The 23,823-nt window shown below is 38.6% G+C and overlaps 2 protein-coding genes across 3 annotated transcripts in view; one reads left to right on the top strand and one right to left on the bottom strand.

The window, feature by feature from the left end:
• tcf7l1a (transcription factor 7 like 1a) overlaps window positions 1-8,346 on the top strand; it is a 29,686-nt gene extending 21,340 nt beyond the window's left edge. Inside the window, exons 5-14 of one of the 2 annotated variants that reach the window (XM_048181057.1) lie at window positions 917-1,053; window positions 2,119-2,161; window positions 3,441-3,576; window positions 3,907-4,009; window positions 4,181-4,264; window positions 5,523-5,666; window positions 5,757-5,916; window positions 6,343-6,450; window positions 6,582-6,633; window positions 7,383-8,346. In XM_048181057.1, the coding sequence (XP_048037014.1) occupies window positions 917-1,053; window positions 2,119-2,161; window positions 3,441-3,576; window positions 3,907-4,009; window positions 4,181-4,264; window positions 5,523-5,666; window positions 5,757-5,916; window positions 6,343-6,450; window positions 6,582-6,633; window positions 7,383-7,849 (1,434 nt within the window). In that variant the 3' untranslated portion in view covers window positions 7,850-8,346. The remainder of the gene's footprint in view (window positions 1-916; window positions 1,054-2,118; window positions 2,162-3,440; window positions 3,577-3,906; window positions 4,010-4,180; window positions 4,265-5,522; window positions 5,667-5,756; window positions 5,917-6,342; window positions 6,451-6,581; window positions 6,634-7,382) is intronic. The other variant, XM_048181056.1, reaches the window with a different exon arrangement.
• Window positions 8,347-17,259: 8,913 nt separating this feature from the next.
• LOC125262342 (caspase-3-like) lies at window positions 17,260-20,471 on the bottom strand. Its single transcript, XM_048181054.1, has 4 exons — window positions 19,541-20,471; window positions 19,018-19,181; window positions 18,069-18,201; window positions 17,260-17,969 (listed from the first exon to the last, which is right to left on the bottom strand). The coding sequence occupies exons 1-4, from the start codon at window positions 19,758-19,760 to the stop codon at window positions 17,650-17,652; spliced, it is 837 nt and encodes a 278-aa protein (XP_048037011.1). The 5' UTR covers window positions 19,761-20,471; the 3' UTR covers window positions 17,260-17,649.
• Window positions 20,472-23,823: the final 3,352 nt, after the last annotated feature.

Below are 23,823 nucleotides of genomic sequence, written 5' to 3'. Positions count from 1 at the left end.
TGTTTTTGCTGATGGGAAGTGTTGCGTGTTTGTGCAAAAACCAGATGGGTGCGTCATATGATCATATTCTAGTTCCCCCCAATAAAGCTGTTGTGGCCTCATTGTACAATGTCTGGTAAAGTATGAGTATGTAAACCTATGTGAAACAAGATCGCTAAAGTCCAGAAAATAGTTCTTAAAGGAAATTCTTAAATGTAACTCAAAGCCATGTGTACCCCTTAGGCTCTAGATGGTGATTATTGTAAATTGTGCCCCATTGTTAGGGATCATACTGTTTGGCTTATACTGCTAGTTTTGGCTTGTCCTCTCCTCTGCACTATTTTATTATCCTTCATTTGAATCTGTGTTTAGCCTCTCATTCTTCCAGTGCTAAAGCGGTTCATTGTGTCTTGATCCCTCTTGCTCAAACGCCTGTTTGCTCAGTAACTCAAGTCAGAGATGGAGGAGGTGTAGCCAAAAGAGAAAAAAAAACAGGCCACATTTGCTTCTTACGCCACAATGTGCTTGTTTTAGCAGAGCTCCAGTTTTAACAGCTCCATGTGGTGGCACCAGAAGTCGTCTTTGGGCGGGTTCCTTCGCTAGCAGGCGGAGAAGAGCAACAGATTAATCAGCAGGTGTAGAGCGCTGACCCTGCACTTTGTTTCGTACAGTTGCGACTTTTGACGTTTTCAGATGGCTGCAACACCTTGTGGAGAGTCATTCCAAATAACTCTTAAGATAACATTGTACATCTTTGAATGGTTTCGCTAGCATTGTTTTAACTTTAGTTCTAAGCATGGCCTAAGCGTTAAATGAAAGACTGACCTAGCACAATTGGTAAATATGTGCTTGAGAACTCTAGAGTCAATGTAATTTAACTGTGTGATACAAAAGGTGGAACAATGTTTATACAATGACTCACTTTTTCTGTTTGGAGAGGTGTTTTGTCAGCTGTTTTTCACTGTTTTGCTGGTCAGGCGTCTTCTCCTCCTACAGACCAACTTCCAAAAGTGGATTTAGAGAGATTTATCAGGCTTCGCCCTTGATGAACTGCAGGACTTGTTTGAACAAAAGGTAAAAGCTACCTGTTGACAGACCTCAATTGAAGAAGAACCCAATTCTGCCATCTAAAGGTTGATTCCTGTATATTGCAACTAGAATGGTTTGCTGAGAGTGTTATTTTTGCTGTTTCATTGTCCTTACATTTACATTTATTCATTTGGCAGACGCTTTTATCCAAAGCGACTTACAAGTGAGGAATACAACAAGCGAGTCGTCATGACGAGGCAAATAGACAAGAAGTGCTCATAATACAAGTTATAGGCAGTGCTCAGATTATCCTAAGATACAATAGAGAGGGATTAGAGGAAGTGAAAGGATAGGAATAAGAAGTTTTTTTTTTTTTTTTTTTTTTTTTAAGATAAAGATTTATTTAAAGTCCTTATGTTACCAAACCCAGTGACTCAGCTTGCATATGTTTTCAGTGCTCACCATAATGTGGTCGTACTGTGTTTTCCCCCCAGTCCTTAATTTAAGACTTAAATTGTGTTAATCTGGTGGACACTTCCATTCCATTAGCTGTAAAGCACCCACTTAAACAACAAATAGGAGTACTCTGACCAGGTGTTGATATGGATCCTTGGGATGCTTGGGAGTCAGCCAGTCCCATCCAGTCCATTTGTAAGGGAGGCGAGGGGCCCAGTCTGGCGGCACTCTATGCTTGGGATGGTGGTGTCGGAGGCAAAACGGCTGGCGTGTTGACACAGCAGGGATTCTTGGCAGTAGGATAGTGAGAAAGAGAGACCATTAGCCTCAACAGCTAATATCATAGTGCAGTGGTCAAACACCATCTTAGAGGATCAGTGCAAGTTGTCCTCTTCCTTTCTTTCTCAATCAACCTACTGACAGATCTTTAAAACAATCCTTTGATGGACCTCGCAGGGTTTCCAGAAGTCAGGCTCAGCCTGTCTCTGCAAATGCAATGCTAAATTATGTACAAACACAGAAACAGACAGTCAGACAGATAGATGGAACCAGTAAGGCAAGGGATAGAGAGGCAACCCAGAGATCTGGATGTGTTTGGACTGTGGGAAATGAGAGCCAGCCTTGTCTCAATGCAAGCCTTGTTCATGTTCACAGAGTGCTGGTTGGAGCAGAGGTCAAACCCACTGCCTACATAGAGGTGGGGGGAAGGTTAGCATGGAGGAAACAAGACGGCATTCTCCACTCTCGCTCCCTTGTGACGTCCTGAGCCAACAAGTACCCTATTCAGTCTACAGCTCACCACCTTGCGTTGGCTTGTGTACACATCACAGCAGTGCTGCTTCTGATATTATTATAGTTCTGCTATATTTATGTAGTTGGGGTTTTGCTAGTAAATTATATTCTAATATAAGTTCCTCAGTATTCGGGAGGGGGTGGGTGATATAATTGACTTTGTACTTAAAATTGATGGGTTATCACTCCAGCAGCTAGCTATAAACAAGTCGAACTAACTACTTTGCTCAGCAAGATTCTCTTCAAACTGTTAGTATGCCATGACATTAGAAAGAGAAAACTGACTAGACAGTTTGTTAATGCAGCAAGCATTAGCATAGCGAACCCCTTGCTGGAACTCTTAGAATGTGAAACATGAAATTGAGCTTGCTTAGCTAGGCATTTCAAGGGCTTAACATATGGGTATGTGTAATAAAAAGCTGAAAAAGCCTTTATGGTTGGTCTTGGCCAGAATATAGGGAACATTTTAAGCAACAGTCCTCAGAAAGTCATTAGGTTTTAACTCAAAGGTAACATGTCCCTTTAGCAAGCACATTAGCCAACCCTGCTCCTGGAGGACTACCTTCCTGCAGACTTCAGTTGCATTCTTGCTCCAACATACCTGCCTCTTAATCCTGAACACCCTGATTAGCTGCTTACGGTGTATTTGATTAGGTTTTTCTACCCCTGGCCTAGCAATTTCTAACATTGTGCCTTTTAACACTCTCAAATGTAGTCCTGATCTGTTTAACTTTTGCCACCTTGCCAAGAGAACCATTGAAGGATTTGTTACAACAGGTGCCTCTTGATCCCTAAGATTGTAGTGACTGCCACTTCCCTTCAAATGCCAGGCCTGTCCTAGCGTCAGTTATGGCGAGTGGCAGCTGGAATCATCTCTCTTGTCGCTAGTGTGCTAAACGAGAGAAACGCTGCCTGCTAGGGGTGTAAGGTGTGATTTCTCCCACCCTCCATACAGCCGGTCAAATGCCCAACTGGTGTTTATTTTCCTTTAGTAGGAGAAGTAGGAAAAAGTAAACCCTGCTGTCGAGACCCATTGTTCTTTAAAACACTCTGGCGCCGCTCACGAGTAATGAGGTCTAATGGCTATTTTCTTCTTTTCGTTTGCCTTTTTGGTTGTTTAAACATGCACACTCATCTCATTCCCCCCTCCCTCACCTCTTTCGCTTTCTCATTTTGTTTTTCAGTCCAATAAGGTGCCGGTGGTCCAACACCCCCATCACGTTCATCCCCTCACACCGCTGATCACCTACAGCAATGAACACTTCTCCCCGGGGACGCCTCCCTCTCACCTCTCACCGGAGATTCTCGACCCAAAGACAGGTAAGCGCCACCAACTGGTTCAGCAATCTGAGATGCAAAGCTTTGAGTGGAGTAATTACTTGTTTTGATTGGGTTTATTGCAACTATGTGGGGATAGATGTAGTTACAGGTGAAGTGTGTCATTTTGGCGCCAGTAGTGGCACTAAACGGAATTGCAACTAGACCAATGAATTTAATTTTTATTCTTTTTTTTTTCTTCCTCTGAAGACAGTCACTATATTTGCAATTCATTTAGGTGCCAACAGCAGACAGAAGTTACACACTTCACCCTTAAATTGACTTGTTTTGATATTTGTCTTCAGTTTTCGTAATCCACAATTATTTCTTCAGGTATACCAAGGACCCCTCACCCTTCAGAGCTGTCCCCATATTACCCTCTCTCTCCTGGGGCAGTTGGACAGATCCCACACCCTCTAGGATGGCTGGTTCCTCAGTAAGTTTGAACTCTGTGGCCTTAAAATACATAACATCAACCTTATTTTACCCACACAGATGGCATAATCAAGTTTGTAGCTATTTTTAAAAGTTCTCCTAGGAAAAGAGCAGCTGTTTGTCCTTGATTTTGCTGTAGCAAGTTGCTTGAGTGCTGTTCTTCTGTCTTCAGGCAAGGCCAGCATATGTACTCCATCCCTCCTGGGGGCTTCAGACACCCCTACCCTGCACTCGCCATGAACGCCTCCATGTCTAGGTATGTAAAAGAAGGCAGAACCTTCTTTTCTGCACCATGTTGATTTGAAGTTAAACTCACATCTATTATTAGACATGAGAAAGCAGACGGCGCGATTCCTCCCTGAAGGCTCACAAAATAGATAGTACAGGAAACTGCTGATGTATTTTTTGCTCGATAATGGTGACTTAGTCCCTCTATTTCTCTTTCAACCCTGTGCAATGCTTTTTTGAATGCAGCACAATTTGGTTTTATTTCACTCAGATAAAAGTAATACTTAATTGCTAATGCTCAATACTAAAAAGGAAATTAAATGAAATTTAGATATCACTGAAATGTTTTTAGCATGGCATTTTTAAATATACCATGGTGACAAATGATTGTAATATTCGCATATTTATAGGGTTTAAAAATACCATGGTATTACTGATAAACATGGAACTTTTTGAATCTGATGAAGAATAATTGTAATATTATGCAAATGTTACATGGAAAAACTTCCAACCAAGAGAATCTGAGCAAACTTATTTTAGTTAGATAAAACCTGTACGCACCTAGAGTTATTGTTGCAGAAACTCAAGGATGTAAATTATTTCACTTTCTACCATATTCCTGTAGATATGCCAGCCATTATATAAAAGTAGCACATTCTGAAACTCTTGCTGAATAGAAACTTCTCTAATGCATGATTTTATCGTATTCTTTCCATTCATATAATGCTAAAATTTCCTTAGAATGCTGGATGAGTTCAGTTGTCGCACATCAGCCCGAAATCTCGATGTCTTTTAATCTCCCGCTATTGCTTTCATGGTTGTCTTATGACTGTGCACCTTTTGTTGGTCTGTAGCAAGAGAGAAATCGTTTTCTGATTGCGTTCATTTTGTGGCACAGTGAAGTGCTGAAGTCCAGTGGAAATATGTGTTTAACAAGAGTGTGCAAATCACAGATTGGAACATTTTTTTTTTTTTTTTCCTCATCTGTGAAAATGACAATGCTGCTATTGTATTAGCTGTTATGAATTTGGAAGCCCAGAGTACAGTTTTCCAGATGCAGCTGCTAGGATAGGTGCTCCTGGTGTGATGTCTGTCTATCCATCCATCTGTCTATCGTTCTGTCTGTCTCTGTCATTTTTTCTATCCATCATCTATCAGTCTGTCATTCTGTCTGCCGTTTTATCTATTTGTCTGTCATTTTGTCCATCCATCCATCCAATACCTTGTTATATCTGTCTGTTTATTACTGTCTATTGCTGACGGTGAGTCTGTCTATCTCTCTCTAGCCTGGTATCCAGTCGTTTCTCTCCTCACATGGTGCCTCATCCTTCTCACGGCCTGCACCAGACGGGAATCCCTCACCCTGCCATTGTGTCGCCTGCCATCAAACAGGAGCCCAATGGCGACAACGCCAGCAACTCGACACACGGGTGAGTCTCTGTCCTCCATTACTCTCTCACAGTCGTTCCTCTGCTCTTCTCTGACTGACATCATCTTTGCATTCATCTGTGTCCGTACAGAAAGCCCTTGGTGCCTGTGAAGAAAGAGGAAGAGAAGAAGCCTCACATCAAGAAGCCTCTAAATGCCTTCATGCTATACATGAAGGAAATGAGGGCCAAAGTAGTGGCCGAATGCACCCTGAAAGAGAGCGCAGCCATCAACCAGATCCTGGGCAGGAGGGTGAGTGCTTACAACTCCCATTACGACAGAAGCTGAGATGCATTAGTGTGTTTCTCTTCATCTTGTCTTAAAGGAACGGATCGTATAAAAATGAAAATTGACATAATTTACTCACACTCATGTCATTCCAAACCCGTATGAAGCACAAAAGGAGATATTCTGAAGATTGTGTTGGTCGCTCCATTCCGTGCAATTACAAGCTTCAAAACGTCAAAAAAGGACACAAAAACATCATAAAAGTGGTCCCTGTGACTTGTATGCTTCTGAAATTTCTTCTTTTGTGCACAAGAAATAAACTCATATGGGTTTGGAATGACATGAGGGTGAGTAAATAATCAAATTGTACATTTTCTCTGTGAACCATCCCTTTAAGAAATTTAAAAACAAAAGGAGGCAAATTTGACCATATGTTCTTTTATTCCGCAGTGGCACTCTCTTTCACGTGAGGAACAGGCCAAATATTACGAACTCGCCAGGAAAGAACGGCAGCTGCACTCTCAGCTTTATCCGGGCTGGTCTGCGCGAGACAACTATGTAAGTGAGCCCAGAATGCAGAGTTTAGCACAAATCATATGGGGTTCGGATTCCTCCATTGTTTTTGGCAGCCAGGGGAGTTTTGCTTAATCAAACACATCTAATTTGCTCCAAATCATGTCTCTCCACAGGGAAAGAGGAAGAAACGGAAGAGAGACAATAAACCTGATTCCCCACCAGAGAGTAAGTGTCACTGGCCATCTGTATTTCTTTCTCAGTTTCTGTACGTGTAGTCTTTCCCTGAACTAGAGCGGAATCTTTTTCCCAGCATCCCTGTTGGTCCGATCACTCAACTCACAGATCATGTTCAGTTCAATTTTGACATTAGAAGCTAGATGATGAACGTTTTGGGTTTTTTTTTTTTCTTTGTGTATTGGATTTTTCATTTATTCACAATGTTTTAAACCCATATGACTTTCTTCTGAACAAAACAAGATGTTTAGTTTTTTTGTGATAATTTAGGCGCAATTGGGAGTAATTTGTAGCAGTTTTATATTTTTATGAAAATTATGCTTTAAATTTATTCTCTATTTTTTCATATCATAATCATTAATTTTGGTCATTTTTTGAATAAAATGTCATCTAAATGTATTTGATTTAAAAATTATTTTCTAAAAAAATGTAATGAGAAGATGCAAAATAAATTGATTCAAATTCAAATAATTAAATATTCGAATTTTTTATATATTAATTTAAGTAGTATATATTAGTAACTATTATTTTTATATTTTCAGTTCGGTTCCATTTTTGTTTTAGTAATTTTGCTATGTGCTTTTGCCAGTTTTATGACTTGTCATAACAGTATGTTTTACTTTAAACTAGTTTAATTATCATTATAATGGCCATTTTTCATCTCGTTTCCATTATTGTGGAAAACATTTCGGTTAACACATTTTGGGAGTATATTTAACCCTTTTCCCCCTCATCTGCAGGTAGCTTCTCGCCACAGCCCAAGAAGCAGTGCATCCCGTACCTGCCATCCGAGAAAATGTGTGACAGCCCTACCTCCTCGCACGGTAGCATGCTGGACTCCCCCGCCACACCGTCGGCCGCCCTGGCATCACCAGCGGCCCCTGCTGCCACTCACTCGGAGCAGGCGCAGCCCTTGTCCCTCACCACCAAACCGGAGGGAAGAGCCCACCACCCACACTTCCCCCTGCCAGGGAAAGCCTCGGGCTCCAGCTCCACTTCCTCTTCCTCGTCCACCTCCACCACCTCCCATCCGAGCATCTCTCTCCACAGCCAGTCGGCGACCCTCCTTTCCCGCCCCATCCCGTTCACCACCCTGCCTCACTCCCTACTCTCCCCATCCTCACCTTTCCACCAGGCAGCCCTACATTCCCATCATGCCTTGCTGCAGACACAACCTCTCTCCCTGGTCACCAAATCAGTGGAGTAAAAAAAAAAATGACAAAAAAAAAACTTTTTACACCTGTATATTGCTTTGTTTTTACATTTTTATAGATATTAGACCAAGTTTTTAAGATAGAATGAAAAGGAATAATTATTGGTCAATATTTGACCACCCCTCTATTTTGCTTTTCTCTTTTAAACAAAAATGTATTTTTTTGTAAATTGCCTTTTTCCAATGTGATTCTCCAATGTTGCTACTTGTATAAAAGACAAATGTATAAAGGTTTCTCCTTTTTTTTTTAAAGCCGTACTTGACAAAATACAATTTGTAGTTTTAGTTCAATTCAATCTAATGGTAGTTAGGAGTTTGATTTTTTTTTTTTTTTTTTTTTTTTTTTCCCATTACTGCTTTCTTTTCTTCTCTCTTGTTTTTGTTTTTATTTTTCGACTTCTTTCTTTTGGTACCACCTCACCCTGTTCCTAACCCTGTTTGTGTGACTCTCCTAAGACTCCATAGCTAATAAACCTCAAGTTATTTCTAAAGGCTGCATTGTGTTTTTGCTGTGTGAGGACACTGCATGTGATGACTGGTTGAATAATACGACATAGATCTTCTGAATAGAGCCAGTATCACACACGCTGACAGTGTTCATTTATCTAATTAGGGCTCATGAAGTGGTGTGTGTGAAATCCTGGCACTCATGATGTGTGCAAACTAAATTATATAACTCGATGTTGCGTAAAAGACAGCCTAGTAAAGAAAAAAGTAGACTCTGTTGTTAAAAAACACTGACATTATCCTCCTGGTAAAAGTTCTCTGGGAGAGTAGTTTAACCAAAAATAGACATTTAAGGCCCGTTCACACCAAGAACGATGGCTATATTTGCGTCCACACCGACGAACGATAACGGTCTGTTTATTCACCATCTCCATTGACTTTGTATTGCGTGAGGCTGCCTCCTTGTCATTTCTGACTTATAACAAAAAACCGAACAATGCCTTAAAGATGCTGTGTGACAAGGTGTACAGCAAACAAGCTAAAAAACCCAGAACTAAGTTTTTATAAGCTACCGAACCGTAAAAGCCAGCTTTTAAGGAGACAAAAGTGGATACGGGCAATAAGACGTGAAGCATCAGCAGGAAGAATGGGTACATTTTGGGATCCTGGCACTCAGTATGCCTCATTAAGCCTACATGTGCAGTAAACATTTTGTCACTGTTAAGTCAAATATCCAAATGTCAGTTTTATATATTATATTTCCTGTCGCTGATTACGTTCCCCTCCAGTGGGCGTAGTTCTCAGAGTAATATGACATGTCACGCTCTGTCTCAATCGCCTGTATCCACTTTTTAGTCCTTTAAATGTTTTTTTGGGTCGACAGCTTATAAAAACTTATGGGTTTTTGGTTCTGGGTTTTTTTAGCTTGTTTGCTGTACATCTTGTCACATAGCAGCTTTTAGACATTGTTCTGTTTTTTGTTATACAGTGGGTACGGAAATTATTCAGACCCCCTTAAATCTTTCACTCTTTGTTATATTGCAGCCATTTGCTAAAATCATTTGTTCATTTTTTTTCCTCATTAATGTACACACAGCACCCCATATTGACAGAAAAACACAGAATTGTTGACATTTTTGCAGATTTATTAAAAAAGAAAAACTGGAATATCACATGGTCCTAAGTATTCAGACCCTTTGTGCTGTGACACTCATATATATTTAACTCAGGTGCTGTCCATTTCTTCTGATCATCCTTGAGATGGTTCTACACCTTAATTTGAGTCCAGCTGTGTTTGATTATACTGATTGGACTTGATTAGGAAAGCCACACACCTGTCTATATAAGACCTTACAGCTCACAGTGCATGTCAGAGCAAATGAGAATCATGAGGTCAAAGGAACTGCCTGAAGAGCTCAGAGACACAATTGTGGCAAGGCACAGATCTGGCCAAGGTTACAAAAAAAATTCTGCTGCACTTAAGGTTCCTAAGAGCACAGTGGCCTCCATAATCCTTAAATGGAAGACGTTTGGGATGACCAGAACCCTTCCTAGAGCTGGCCGTCCGGCCAAACTGAGCTATCAGGGGAGAAGAGCCTTGGTGAGAGAGGTAAAGAAGAACCCAAAGATCACTGTGGCTGAGCTCCAGAGATGTAGTCGGGAGATGGGAGAAAGTTGTAGAAAGTCAACCATCACTGCAGCCCTCCACCAGTCTGGGCTTTATGGCAGAGTGGCCCCACGGAAGCCTCTCCTCAGTGCAAGACACATGAAAGCCCGCATGGAGTTTGCTAAAAAACACCTGAAGGACTCCAAGATGGTGAGAAATAAGATTCTCTGGTCTGATGAGACCAAGATAGAACTTTTTGGCCTTAATTCTAAGCGGTATGTGTGGAGAAAACCAGGCACTGCTCATCACCTGTCCAATACAGTCCCAACAGTGAAGCATGGTGGTGGCAGCATCATGCTGTGGGGGTGTTTTTCAGCTGCAGGGACAGGACGACTGGTTGCAATCGAGGGAAAGATGAATGCGGCCAAGTACAGGGATATCCTGGACGAAAACCTTCTCCAGAGTGCTCACAACCTCAGACTGGGCAGAAGGTTTACCTTCCAGCAAGACAAAGACCCTAAGCACACAGCTAAAATAACGAAGGAGTGGCTTCACAACAACTCCGTGACTGTTCTTGAATGGCCCAGCCAGAGCCCTGACTTAAACCCAATTGAGCATCTCTGGAGAGACCTAAAAATGGCTGTCCACCAACGTTTACCATCCAACCTGACAGAACTGGAGAGGATCTGCAAGGAGGAATGGCAGAGGATCCCCAAATCCAGGTGTGAAAAACTTGTTGCATCTTTCCCAAAAAGACTCATGGCTGTATTAGATCAAAAGGGTGCTTCTACTAAATACTGAGCAAAGGGTCTGAATACTTAGGACCATGTGATATTTCAGTTTTTCTTTTTTAATAAATATATTTGCATAAATGTCAACAATTCTGTGTTTTTCTGTCAATATGGGGTGATGTGTGTACATTAATGAGGAAAAAAAATGAACTTAAATGATTTTAGCAAATGGCTGCAATATAACAAAAAGTGAAAAATTTAAGGGGATCTGAATACTTTCCGTACCCACTGTAAGTCAGAAATGACAAGGAGGCAGCCTCACGCAATACAAAGTCAATGGAGACGGTTGGATTGCAAAAAAAAATCGTCCTGAAAGTGATTCCAACGATATCGTTTCTTGTGGTGTGGACACTGCTATTCTATTATATTTAGATACCATATCTTTATCGTTATCATTCTTGGTATGAACGGGCCTTAATGTGACCTCAAAATTGAACTTATTTACTTTCTTAACCCTATAAAGCCTACTATATCATATTTGATATACAAATTTCTATAACCTCTAAATGATGATCAAAACTGCAGAAAAACCTGTTACACACAATCTCACCCTATTGATAGTTTATACTTTTTAGTAAGTACAGTGCCTTATAATGCTAGTACAGCATTATATGCTGTGAAGTCTTTACTGATTTTTGAAGAATAACTAATTTTGTCAGTTATATGTCAAGATGAACACATACTGGACTGAAGCAACTTAGGTTTACATGACATCAATTTAAAAAAAAAAAAAAAAACATGGTAAAATGTGAGTATCAAATATGATACATCAGGCTTTTGAGGAATGTTTCTCTCTTAAAGGGTTAGTTCACCCAAAAATGAAAATTCTGTCATTTATTACTCACCCTCATGCTGTTCCACACCCGTAAGACCTTTGTTAATCTTCGGAACACAAATTAAGATATTTTAGTTGAAATCCGATGGCTCCGTGAGGCCTCCACAGCCAGCAGTGACATTTCCTCTCTCAAGATCCATAAAGATACTAAAAACATATTTAAATCAGTTCATGTGAGTACAGTGGTTCAATATTAATATTATAAAGCGACAGGAATATTTTTGGTGTGCCAAAAAAAACAAAATAACAAATTATTTAGTGATGGCCAATTTCAAAACACTGCTTCAGGAAGCTTCGGAGCATAATGAATCAGTATGTCGAATCATGATTCGGATCACTTGTCAAACCACCAAACTTCTGAAATCATGTGACTTTGGCGCTCCGAACAGCTGATTCGACACGTTGATTCATTATGCTCCAAAGTTTTGAAATCGGCCATCACTTTATAAGTCGGGGGGTTTTTTTGGTTTTTTTGGCACACCAAAAATATTCTCGTCACTTTATAATATTAATATTGAACCACTGTACTCACATGAACTGATTTAAATATGTTTTTAGTGCATTAATGGATCTTGAGAGAGGAAATGTCATTGCTCCCTATGCAGGCCTCACTGAGCCATCGGATTTCATCAAAAAATATCTTAATTTGTGTTCCGAAGGTTAACAAAGATCTTACAGGTGTAAAACGGCACGAGGGTGAGTAATAAATGACAGAATTTTCTTTTTTGGGTGAACTAACCCTTTAATCTTTGTATTGCGTTGCATTATAGATGCATATATTGCTTTATTATAAAATGCAAGACAATTTTTTCATTGCTTTATAAAAAACTACAGAGCTTTGATTATTAAATGAAAGTATTTGAATATCATCTTACTAAGACTGGTTGATTGGAGAGGTGAACATGATTTCACAAAGTACAACATGCTCCTGGATCAACATCTTTGATCCTAGAACAACATTCCAATCAACCAGTCAGATTTGAGGGATAAGTTTACGGTTTATGCCAAGTTTAGGCTTAAAACCAGGGTTAGGTGCTTCTATAAGTGTTATTCACATATCATTTCCCTCTGATTTAGGGATAAGTTATGGGTAGGAGTAGGACTACATTTTCAGACAGGAATGTTGTTTCAGGATCAACAAAATATGTTGATCCAGGAACATATCTTACTTGGCAAAACACAGTGCTATTGGGAGATTATTGTGCAGTAAGTAGTATGTGGGATATTATATGATTATGACTGTTCTCTCATAAATCTCGGAATAGTTTATGAATGTGGCTTTTCTTTCTGAAATGTATACTGTTGGTTATGTTTATCTGAACAAACATTATTTGATTTCATTGTGTGGTTTATTTTATTGACAGGCTTGTGAGGTAAAAGTAACCAAAGTCCCTATAAAGTGAGCTTTGTGTGATGATGAGGACGCAGGAACGTATTGTTTTCAGGCGGCTGTAAATGAGCAAGATTGCATACTCGGTCACAAGGCTAAAAGCTGTGTCCAGAATTAAAATATTTCCACACGTTTACAGCACTATTATACATGTTTTGACATACTGCCACTTTTTTTAACGAAGAGGCTTGGAAAGTCTGTCCTCTGAGATCTCATTAGCTATTTCAATTAGCAAACTGCATGGAAGGTAGGTTACGGGATTCTGTGGCCCCTGGGATGCCGATGGCTGCCAGGAAGGAGCAATTAGGTCTCACGGAGGAGACGGAGTGACCACACTTCACAGACAAATGCTTTACAGAGACGGCAAATGTGAAGAAACGGATATCAGTGTGTGCTAACGTCCAGTTTGCAGAATCTTCTCAATTCCTCCTCAAATGTTAGGTCTTAAAGTGTGGCTAGCAAGGTAACACGTGAGATTGAGAATATTCTGTATCTAAACGTTCTTTGATGAAATCAACTCGTTTGGTCATCCTCAGCTTAACAAGTAGACCTTCTGGTGTCCTATATTGATATGACCTTGTTGTCTCTAGTGCCAAATTTACAGTTTAAATGTGGCACATAAGCGCCTTTGAAGTGGCAATTAGGTGTCTCTACACTGACGCTACTCAGATGCGGCATAAATGCTTTTACACAGCAATTTTAAATGGATACTTTTTGCTGCAGAACATCTATATAGCATATTTTAAGCAGGTACAGAGCAGCCTTAAGTCAAAAGATGCCTTCACATTGTTCTTTTTGGTCTGCTCTCAAGGAAACTGCAGAAGCAGTCGCACTCGCACCCATAATTACGAGATGACCTGGACAGTTCATTTGTGGTGTTGTGGTGAGTAAAAATGACACATTCCAGACTAAAGGGACAGTCGACCAGGAAACACTTAAGGTGCTAAGAATGGCTTTAAGCAGAATTCAGTCACTTTTGTGAAAAGTGTTGTAATGAAATTGGCTCTGTGATTTAGTTTTATGGGTATAAGATTAATGTTTTGAAATTTTGATACAGTCACCAGATGGTAAAAACATGGCATTTTGATAGCCTACCATGGTACCTAATGATATGCACCATGATGTTTATGTGTTTACTTCCAAAAACATGGCAGTATCACAGTACTTTTTGATATTTTGTAACAAAACAAAAAAAGAAAAGTGAAATGTCTTTTAATTTATTTTATGAATGTAAGCTCAGATTCTGCAAAAAATAATGTAACCTAATAGCCCAGAACTTAAAGGGTTAGTTCACCCAAAAATGAAAATAATGTCATTTATTACTCACCCTCATGTCGTTCTACGCCTGTAAGGCCTTCATTCATATTCGGAACACAAATTAAGATATTTTTGATTAAATCCGATGGCTCAGTGAGGCCTGCATTCAAAGCAATGACATTTCCTCTCTCAAGATCCATATTTAAAACAGTTCATGTGAGTACAGTGGTTCTACCTTGATATTATAAAGCGACGAGAATACTTTTTGTGCGCCAAAAAAACAAAATAACGACTTTTCAACAATATAGTGATGGGCCGATTTCAAAACACTGCTTCGGAGCTTTGCGAATCGAATCAGTGACTCGGATCTCCTATCAAACGGCTAAACTGCTGAAATCACGTGACTGTGATTCGATTCGCAAAGCTCCGAAGCAGTGTTTTGAAATCGGCCCACCACTATATTGTTGAAAAGTCGTTACTTTGTTTTTTTTGCTGCACAAAAAGTATTCTCGTCGCTTTATAATATTAAGGTAGAACTACTGAGCTCGCATGAACTGTTTTAAAATGTGTTTAGTACCTTTATGGATCTTGAGAGAGGAAATGTCATTGCTTTGAATGCAGGCCTCACTGAGCCATCGGATTTAATCAAAATATCTTAATTTGTGTTCTGGGCCCGGTTTTTCAAATTTAATCCACTAGGATTTTGGATAATGGATTGGATCAAATCTTGAAAATGTGTTTTTCAAAAAAAAAAAAACGGATTACATAATCGGATTAGATCACGTAATCCAATCTTGGTTTTGATCCGGATCAAACCTTTAGTTTGGGTTTTTCATAACTTTTTTGTAGGATTTGGATCACTTTGATCCAAAAAAACAGGATTATCCTGATCCCAACAGGGGGTAGGATTTCAAGGTGGATTCCAGGAGGAAAATGTAGTAAAACTTTAAAACTAGTCAAAAAATACAACATTTTTATCATGTAATATACATACACATTTTTATCTTGCTCTTGATTAGTTTAACTGTTAAAGTAATAAACTAAATGCAGACATTAGTCTACATATTTAGCCTTTCGGTAACCTACTCTAAAGTAAAAAGAAATTTTGGTGCCATAAAACAATCCCTAAACAGCTGTAAATATCCAACAAAAATATATTTAATTCAAAACCCATATTCTTTCTATCAACATGTCCCTTTAGGGCCTCCGTAGAGCACTGGAAATCCAGATTTGGTGATCCTGAAAAGTTCCTATCCGGATCAGATTGATTCAATCCGATGTTGCTTTAAAAAACTGGCTCCAAAAGTAAGATGGATTACGTGATCACGGATCACAAAAAAAGGATTACTAAATCCGGATCAATTTTATCCGGATTAAACCTTTTGAAAAACCGGGCCCTGAAGATTAACGAAGGTCTTACGGGTGTGGAACGACATGAGGGTGAGTAATAAATGACATTATTTTCATTTTTGGGTGAACTAACCCTTTAAAGTGTGTCAGATATGTGTTTCCAGGAAAATATGTGAGAATTGAACATTTTTTATTGTCATTTTTCAAAATGTCATAAAACTACAAAATATATAGGTCTACAAGTGAAAACTTTGAAAACCACTGACCTGAGTGATGAATTATTTGTGTGCTATGAGATTGCGGTTTAGTGAATAAACAAATCAATCAATATATCAATTAATCAATCATTCAATCTTTTAGGTATTCCAACAAGAAAGTTATAAATTTGTACAATGTGATTTTGTAACATGAGGCAGAAATTAATAGCCCATTGTTGTTATGACACCACATCTAGTAGAAAATAAATATTATTATTTATTTAACCCTGCCAGAACATTTTTAACAATGTAGACTTGTAACATGATAAATTAATATTTGTGTGCTACGACACCGCCCTCTGCTTGCAGACATAAATATCATATTGGTGTCTGTCAGTAGAATTAACGGCCTTCCGCCAGCAGATGGCGATGTTGTCTTGAGATGTCTGTGGAAGACCGGGGCTAGTTGTCACACGCTAGCAAAAATTTGTTTTGCCAGTGTCACAATATGAGGTAAACCCGGCCCTGCTCACGGTAAGTTTATGCTGTGAATTTCAATTTCTGTACAGACACTTTCTTGTCTACAAAAAAAGCTGTTGAACATTTCCATCGTTGCCCAAAACAAAAGATACGGTTCACTGAACACACTTTTTGACGTTTTGTGACAGTAGCGTGTTGTAACAAGGTAAATTATTGCAATTGGCAGTCAGTTTAAACTTGATTTTTGTTTCAATAATCATAACTTTAAAAAAAAAAAAAAACATGTAGCATAAAATTTGAGTGAAGTATTTTCAGATGAATCCTGGCATCAGTTTCTTGATCAACAGGCCGTGATGAAATCCTGCATGTCTGGATCTGCTGTCACTTTACTTTCATTCGTGTGCAATAACCTGTAGCTACAGTCAATATATCAGGGTCAAAGTGTGACTATGATTACTTAATCTGAATCACAGACAGCTGAACATTTGTTTCGGTTTTATTTTGAACTATATAACTCTATATGATAGAAATGATCACATTCATTTTCGGTAATTCTGTAAAATGGGTGTTGGTCTGTTGCATCAGAGCTCATGTAAACTTATGTTTCTGAAACCAAACAAAATTGCTTGATATTATGTCTAGTACCTTTTTACACTTTCATATTTTGCCATATTTAAAAAAAAAAAAATTATCATACAGATTTTTTACCCAAAAGTATTCTAAAAATGTTTAACACTAGCAAAACTTTGTCAATAATACACTTACAATCTTAAATTACACTTTAATTACTCTTTATTTGGGGTCAGTACAATAAGGGCATTTATAATGTTACAAAAGATTTCTGTTTCAAATAAAAGGTGTTCTTTTGAACTTTCTATTTATCAAAGAATCCTGAAAAAAAAATATCACCGTTTCCACAAAAATATTAAGCAGCACACATTAATAAATAAAGATTTCTTATTATTATTAATAAGAAATCTTTATTGAGCAGCAAATCAGCATATTAGAATGATTTCTGAAAGATCATGTGACACTGAAGACTGGAGTAATGATGCTGAAAATTCAGCTTTGCATCACAGGAATAATATTTCATGATATTACTATTTTTACTGTATTTTTGATCAAATGAATGCAGCCTTGGTGAACACAGGAACCCCAAAAGTTTAAATGGTATTGTATATGCATAATAAATAGAATATTATAGGCTACATGAGTAGGTTGCAAAAGGTCATGATACACAAATTGAGCACCATGAAAGTACAGGTCACATCTGGTAACTTTCCCAACCACTCACTTCCTTCTGAAACTTTACGTGACATGACGTCACTGGCTTCATTATCAGTCTCCGGTGAGATACTTTGAGAGATGTTATAGAAAAGTTTATCTGAGATAAAGATTTCCCTCATCAGATTCTTCACAGTCAGTCTCTGTTAAATGATCTTCAGCTGATGGAGCTCTTCCGGGACCTTCTGGGTTCATCGATGAGTTTTGTGGCTGCAAAGGTCAAGCTCAGATCTTCTGCTGCTGCCGTCCTGCTGTCCATGAACGGGAAGACTTCACTGGTAAAGCGGGTCGCAAAGCACGGCATCTGCTTTTTGCCGCCCAACTTTTCCCCTCTTGATTGGAAGTTGTAGGCCACCTGGTGGTTTAGTCGAGTCAGAAGTTTTGTGATCTCCAGATCTGGACCTCCTTCCTTTTCCAGCAAATCACAGAGAGTCTGAATCAACACCGAGCCCAGAGGATGCATGAACGCACCGTAACCTTCAAAACAAATGCGACACATGAACGTGAGTGAGGAAATGAAGCGATTGTGATTTTACGATCTATGCAAAACCATGTTTTGGAGTTAATAAATCGTACCTGGTGATGTGGCGTACATAACTGCAGTGTCAATAGGAATGGAAAAAAGCTCAGACAAGCCGTCATCTTCCTCTGAGAATGAAGAGTCTGTCTCCACCTCCACACCTCCATCTAACTCATGTCCTCGACAAGCCTGCACAGCAGAAAGTCACGATAATAAATATTCAATTAAAATCTGTAACAAGCTGCAAGCTTTAAGAATAATATCCAACTCAAAATCAATATTTCAGTGTGATGTTTTTAAAGACTGTTTAGCCTTTCTGAATTATGTCCACAATTTTTTTGTAACCACATAGCAAGTGCCACAAAAGTCACAAGTTTTTGTACAATTCTACGAAGCCCTGCACATGACATTAGGACAAACACACACACACACACCTCTTGCATTGTCAGTATAAGATCTTGACCAAAAATTGATGCACCTCTTGATGAAAATAACATCAAAACATTTATTTCCATTGAGAGGTGCATCACTTGTTCTTAAGCAAATCCAAACATCACTTTTTTTTTGGCCGGGCAGTTTAAATATATATATATATATATATATATATATATATATATATATATATATATATTGGAGTCACAAATTAATGAATGAATTCCCCTCATTTTAGTTAAATCATGGCCTTATTGTATTAATTTGTTCCCTCGTTTTGATTAAACTAAAACAAGGGAACAATTTATTACATATATTATTAATATATATATACATATATATATATATTTCTCCACATGTCATGCGTCGGGGTCTGCACAATTATGATTTAAGTTTTAAAAAAATGTAAAAAAAAAAAATTCAAAACACTAAAAACGAAAAGTAAAGGGTGAAGGAATTCAAAACTTGAATGTAATGACAACAGCCATCGATACTTGCTGAAGCACAGGCTCTTGTGGAAGAACATGACAGTCACAAGAGTTTCTCTTTGAGTTTATTTTTCAGAAATTGTACCTGGATCAGGAAGAGTTTGCTCTTGTCCACCATTGAAGGGCCTCCAAAGTAGCTGTAGATCTCGGCCAGTTTCACGGCACATCCGTCAGCACCAAACACAACACCCTCCTCACCATGAGTGGATATGATGCCCACAAAACAGTCTTTGACCGTCTTCTCGCTCTCTGAGGATGGAGGACAGAGAATTAGTTAAAAACCCAGTGATGTATAACTAAACAAAAGGAACAGATTCTGCATGTGTTCTTTTGTTGAGCTTATTTGTTCCCATTAAAAGTATTAATTATCTTCAGGCAATATCCATAAGCTGTCAATGTTCATGAGGTTAAAGAGTGATTTACAATGACACAATCGCTTCTAATCAAATTGCATATCATATATGTTCAGCTTTCAGTCTGCGTGACTTTTATTCATCAACTAGTAGGTTTGTTGCTCATATGATTCATTCATTCATTCATTCATTTCTGATTGATACCAATATCAAATTGTCATTCAAATTAATTATTAGACTAAACAATATAATTACCTGCTTTAAATGCTTCACAGATCTCTTCTGCTTCAATGTCTATTCTGATTTCCACAGAGAAGCCGAGTTTGGTGAGGATTTTGTGAAGTCTTCGAGAGTCTCTCTTCACACCGTTCCTCTTGCTCAGACCTGCATCTGGATAGAAGTTCTCCACAGACACTATTAACGCCCTGTTCTTCATTCTCTTGTTTTCTGTGAAAGGAAATCTACAAAAAGACATGGTTCTCTCTTCTGTCAGACTCTGAGGTATAATGCAATCATAAACTGTGTGAGAATAAGGAGAGTCTGTCTCTGTCTCGACATCATATAACAGGTGAGTCCAGCCTTAAGGCTCATTTGCAGTCTGTCATGCCATATTTGGAGTGTTTCCTCCAGGCATTAATTGCAACACTGGAACTTTTCCAGACAAGTCACAAGGTTTAGCTCATAAAAAGGTGATTTACTAGCTTTGTAGGTGCTTGTATTTATCTTCCAATTTACCAGCAGTGGTTTTTTGGTAACTGAGGATGTAAGGAAGGTGCATTGCAACAAAATTAATAGTAGAAAAATAGAAAAGAAAGAAAACAGATTTTCTTTCACTCAAGAATGAACACACCTTTATTTGTGCTGCGGAAGGGTGGATATGAACACCTTAGACAGACAGCATAATTTACAACTCAACACTGTCAACTACTATTGATGTACTTTCCACAGATGTTCTGTATGTCAGCAGGTATGAACACAAACAGCCAATAATAAAAAAGGGTAAAGGACGCAGTGCAAATTAGCAAAAAAACAGGATGACATGCTTTTCTTATTTTGTGTGTTTACTTTTTATCAATTGCTATTCAGGTTTCTCTGTGTCAATATTCAAATATGAATTAAGTAGCACATAAACTGTGTTGTCACGTAATACGTGTTATATTACTCAGTACCTGAATTTTGGCTATTTTACTCATTTAGAATAAAACCTGATCATCTGTGTTCATTCAAATGAACAAAAACCTCTCAGTGCTCTTGAGTGAAGTATTTTCAGATGAATCCTGACATCAGTATTCTTGATCAACAGGCCGTGTGCACTGATGAAATCCTGTATGTCTGGATCTGCTGTCACGTACATTCATTTGTGTGCAAAAACCTGTACACTAAATGTATCAGGGGTAAAGTGTGACCATGATTACTTAATATGAGTCACAGACAGCTGAACATTTGTTTCGGTTTTATTTTGACCTCAGCCAGAATATGATCGAAATGATCATCACATTCATTTTCGGTAATTCTGTAAAATGCCCCTTGGTCTGTTGCATCAGAGCTCATGTAAACTTATGTTTCTGAAACCAAGCAAAATTGCTTGATGTTATTATTTAGATCAATTATGCCTGGCAAGTTAATACACTTCCATATTTTGCTATATTTAAAAAAATAAAAACATTTTATTATCATGGATTTCTTTTTTTACACAAAAGTATTCTAAAAATGTTTAACACTAGCGAAACTTTGTCAATAATTCTTAAATTATATTACGGAGCTGTTGAATGCTTGAATCTGATTGGTTGACAAATGTTCTAAAGTGTGCAATTATTTTCAGGGAAACACACGTCTAAAGTAGTTCTAGCAGGTTTTGACCGCATTACAGTTCCATATCACTTGCCAAATGATTTCACTTATCTCATAAGGTCCTTACAGCCTACTACAGTTGCAAAAGAAACAAAACCCACAACGACACCGACCAAGCAAATAAATAAAGTAAACAACAGGAGAAAAACAACAAATTATTGTCATGGTTTTTGCCACAAAATAGGTTTTATTATGTCCTGAAAGTGCATACTCTCTCCCGTTCTCTCTCTCTCACTCAAACGCACACACATACAATACGGACACACACTTGCACAGAAATGTGTTGTCCACGCTGCTCTGACGAATTAATCAGTAAAATAGTTTAGACACTTAAAGGTGCTAAAGAGGATGTTTTGTTTTATACATTTTTGCAATATTACTTGAAACTGTCTTTACTAACTGATAAAAGACTATTTATTAGGTGCACTGAAAGTAATAATATTAATATTCATCATCTGTGCACGAGGTAGGGCCTTAAAAACATCAGCCAATCGTTTACGCGATCATCGCGTAAACGATTGGCCCTCTGGCTTGTCAATCACTGCCATGATGATCCATGTGAGAGTAGCTCCAGTAACTTTCCACACTCCACAGGTGCTGCATGCAATGTTTTTGTCAGGAGACAGGAGTAACAACTGCAGATTATGAGTCACCTGCGGTGAGTCCGACATGATGAATCCACGGCTTTAAGTCGCGCACACACTTAACGATTGTAAGGCCGATTATGAATGTAAATTGATACTTATGACTGATCGCGCTCAAACGCGTCCAGTCAGAGCCAGTTGCTTTCAGTCTGCAATTACAGTCGGTGTTCAAATTCCATGTGAAAGTATATAAATCTGCTTCAGGAGCAGGAAACAATCACTGTATGTTGAGCATAGTCAGAATGTTTTAGCTAGTCGTTAAATGTGTGCCCGGCTTAATAACACAGCGAATGCCGGTGGTAAACACTCATGTTCCGATACTCGTGCACGAGTTTTGGGAGGCGTTCCCTCTAAATGAGCTGTGAAGGACTGGGGTTGTTCTTTTGCTCATTTCAAAAACTCAGTCGACAAAAAGAACCTCTTTAGCACCTTTAAAGGTGGGGTATCCATTTTTTTCAACTACACTGGGATGCGTTTCCCAAAAGCATCGTTAGCCAACTAACATTGCGAGTACCGCCGTTACTTACATAGTTCAATGATTTGGTGTTTCCCGAATCCATCATTCAAACGAACATTCGAACGAACACTCGAACGAACACAATGTGTGGTTGGAACGACAGCTCTCGAGCTGTGGTTAGAAGCATAGTTTCCTGTTTTTATGATATGTGGACTTAATAAATCGTTATCTTGAGCAAAATAAGCAAGCTGACATTAAGTACAATGTATATCTTTTATTTATCTTTAATATATACAAATGTCATTTATATATTTTAGTTTGTCAAGAGATCTAAAGCACCGTTTTTAAAGAGTGCGCATGTGCGTACGTGTTCTAGTATGTAAGAACAAGCATTTGATTGAATCTGGAAATAAAGCAAAATAACTGAGGAAAATGAGAATTAGTCCTCTAATGCCATGTCCGTAATTTATAAAATAATTTATTAGTAATTGATTAAATTCTAGCATTAATTCAATCTCAAACGGATTCATTTAAAGAAGTTATTACTCCATCATCTGTGTGACGTCATTCACCAACGTGGTTGAGCAACAGGTTTGCGACAATACGGTTTCGGGAAACACTCGTGACTAGCTAGTTGATTTGTTCAACGATGCATCGTACTATGGTAGTTCAGATGCAAGTTACATAGTTGTTCGGAAACGCGCCCCTGTTTGGAAGTTAGTTGGGCCGATACCAACAACAAACATATAACCAATCAGCATTAGGGGGCGTATGACGGTCGAGGAGAGCGAACGAGCAAGAGGGAGATTTCAAAATAAGAAAAAAACAAAAAAAAACTGCATATATTTCATAATATCACTGGAATGAAGGTTTATGACTGGGCAAGCGTTTTAGGACGTGTTTATATTAGAAAAGCTTTCCAGCACTGGAGAGAGCTAAGTGGGAAGGCCTGAAAACAGACTCTGAGGCGTGAGGCTGATTCCTTCTCATGTAAGTAACACTGGGTTTGATTGTCTGGAGCTGCTGTGCTGTTTGCGACTAAGAACGAACACTTGTTTGCATTTACTCCTGTGTACTGTATGTTAATTTTTTGTGCTTCCTTGTTGTTCGTTCATCGTCTGCGCTTTATTTTTTGATTCATGCGGTTGATTTCAGATTTCAACAGTGTTCAGCAATGAATTTGAGAAATCGCATGCAGCACCTTTAAAAGCTACATGACATTTCTTATTAGTGAGGTAACAACTGTGTGGTTCTTGAGGTAGATAAACTTAGAGTTTTGTTATTAGTGGAGACAGTGGTGCCGTGAGAGACGCACAGACTCGGGTAGGCTAATTCATGTATGCTTATTCTCCGTTACTATTTCTGAAATGATGTTTTGGAATTAGCAAATTAGGAGGCGTGGGATGAGATGCATAAGAAATTAGTCCTACACACAAGAGTGTTTTATGGACAAAAACCTGAAAAATGTCTTGAAATTCAACATCTGAACAGTGTCTTGAGGTGTAGTTTAAGCAAAATAATTGACTCCGGGCCATTGAATTATTAGACAATAATGCACACCTGAGGTGAAACGGCATTACCACCTC

This window comes from Megalobrama amblycephala, linkage group LG2 (genome assembly GCF_018812025.1).
Source record: "Megalobrama amblycephala isolate DHTTF-2021 linkage group LG2, ASM1881202v1, whole genome shotgun sequence".
Classification (NCBI taxonomy): Eukaryota; Metazoa; Chordata; class Actinopteri; order Cypriniformes; family Xenocyprididae; genus Megalobrama; species Megalobrama amblycephala.
This window is presented reverse-complemented; position numbering and strand designations above follow the sequence as displayed.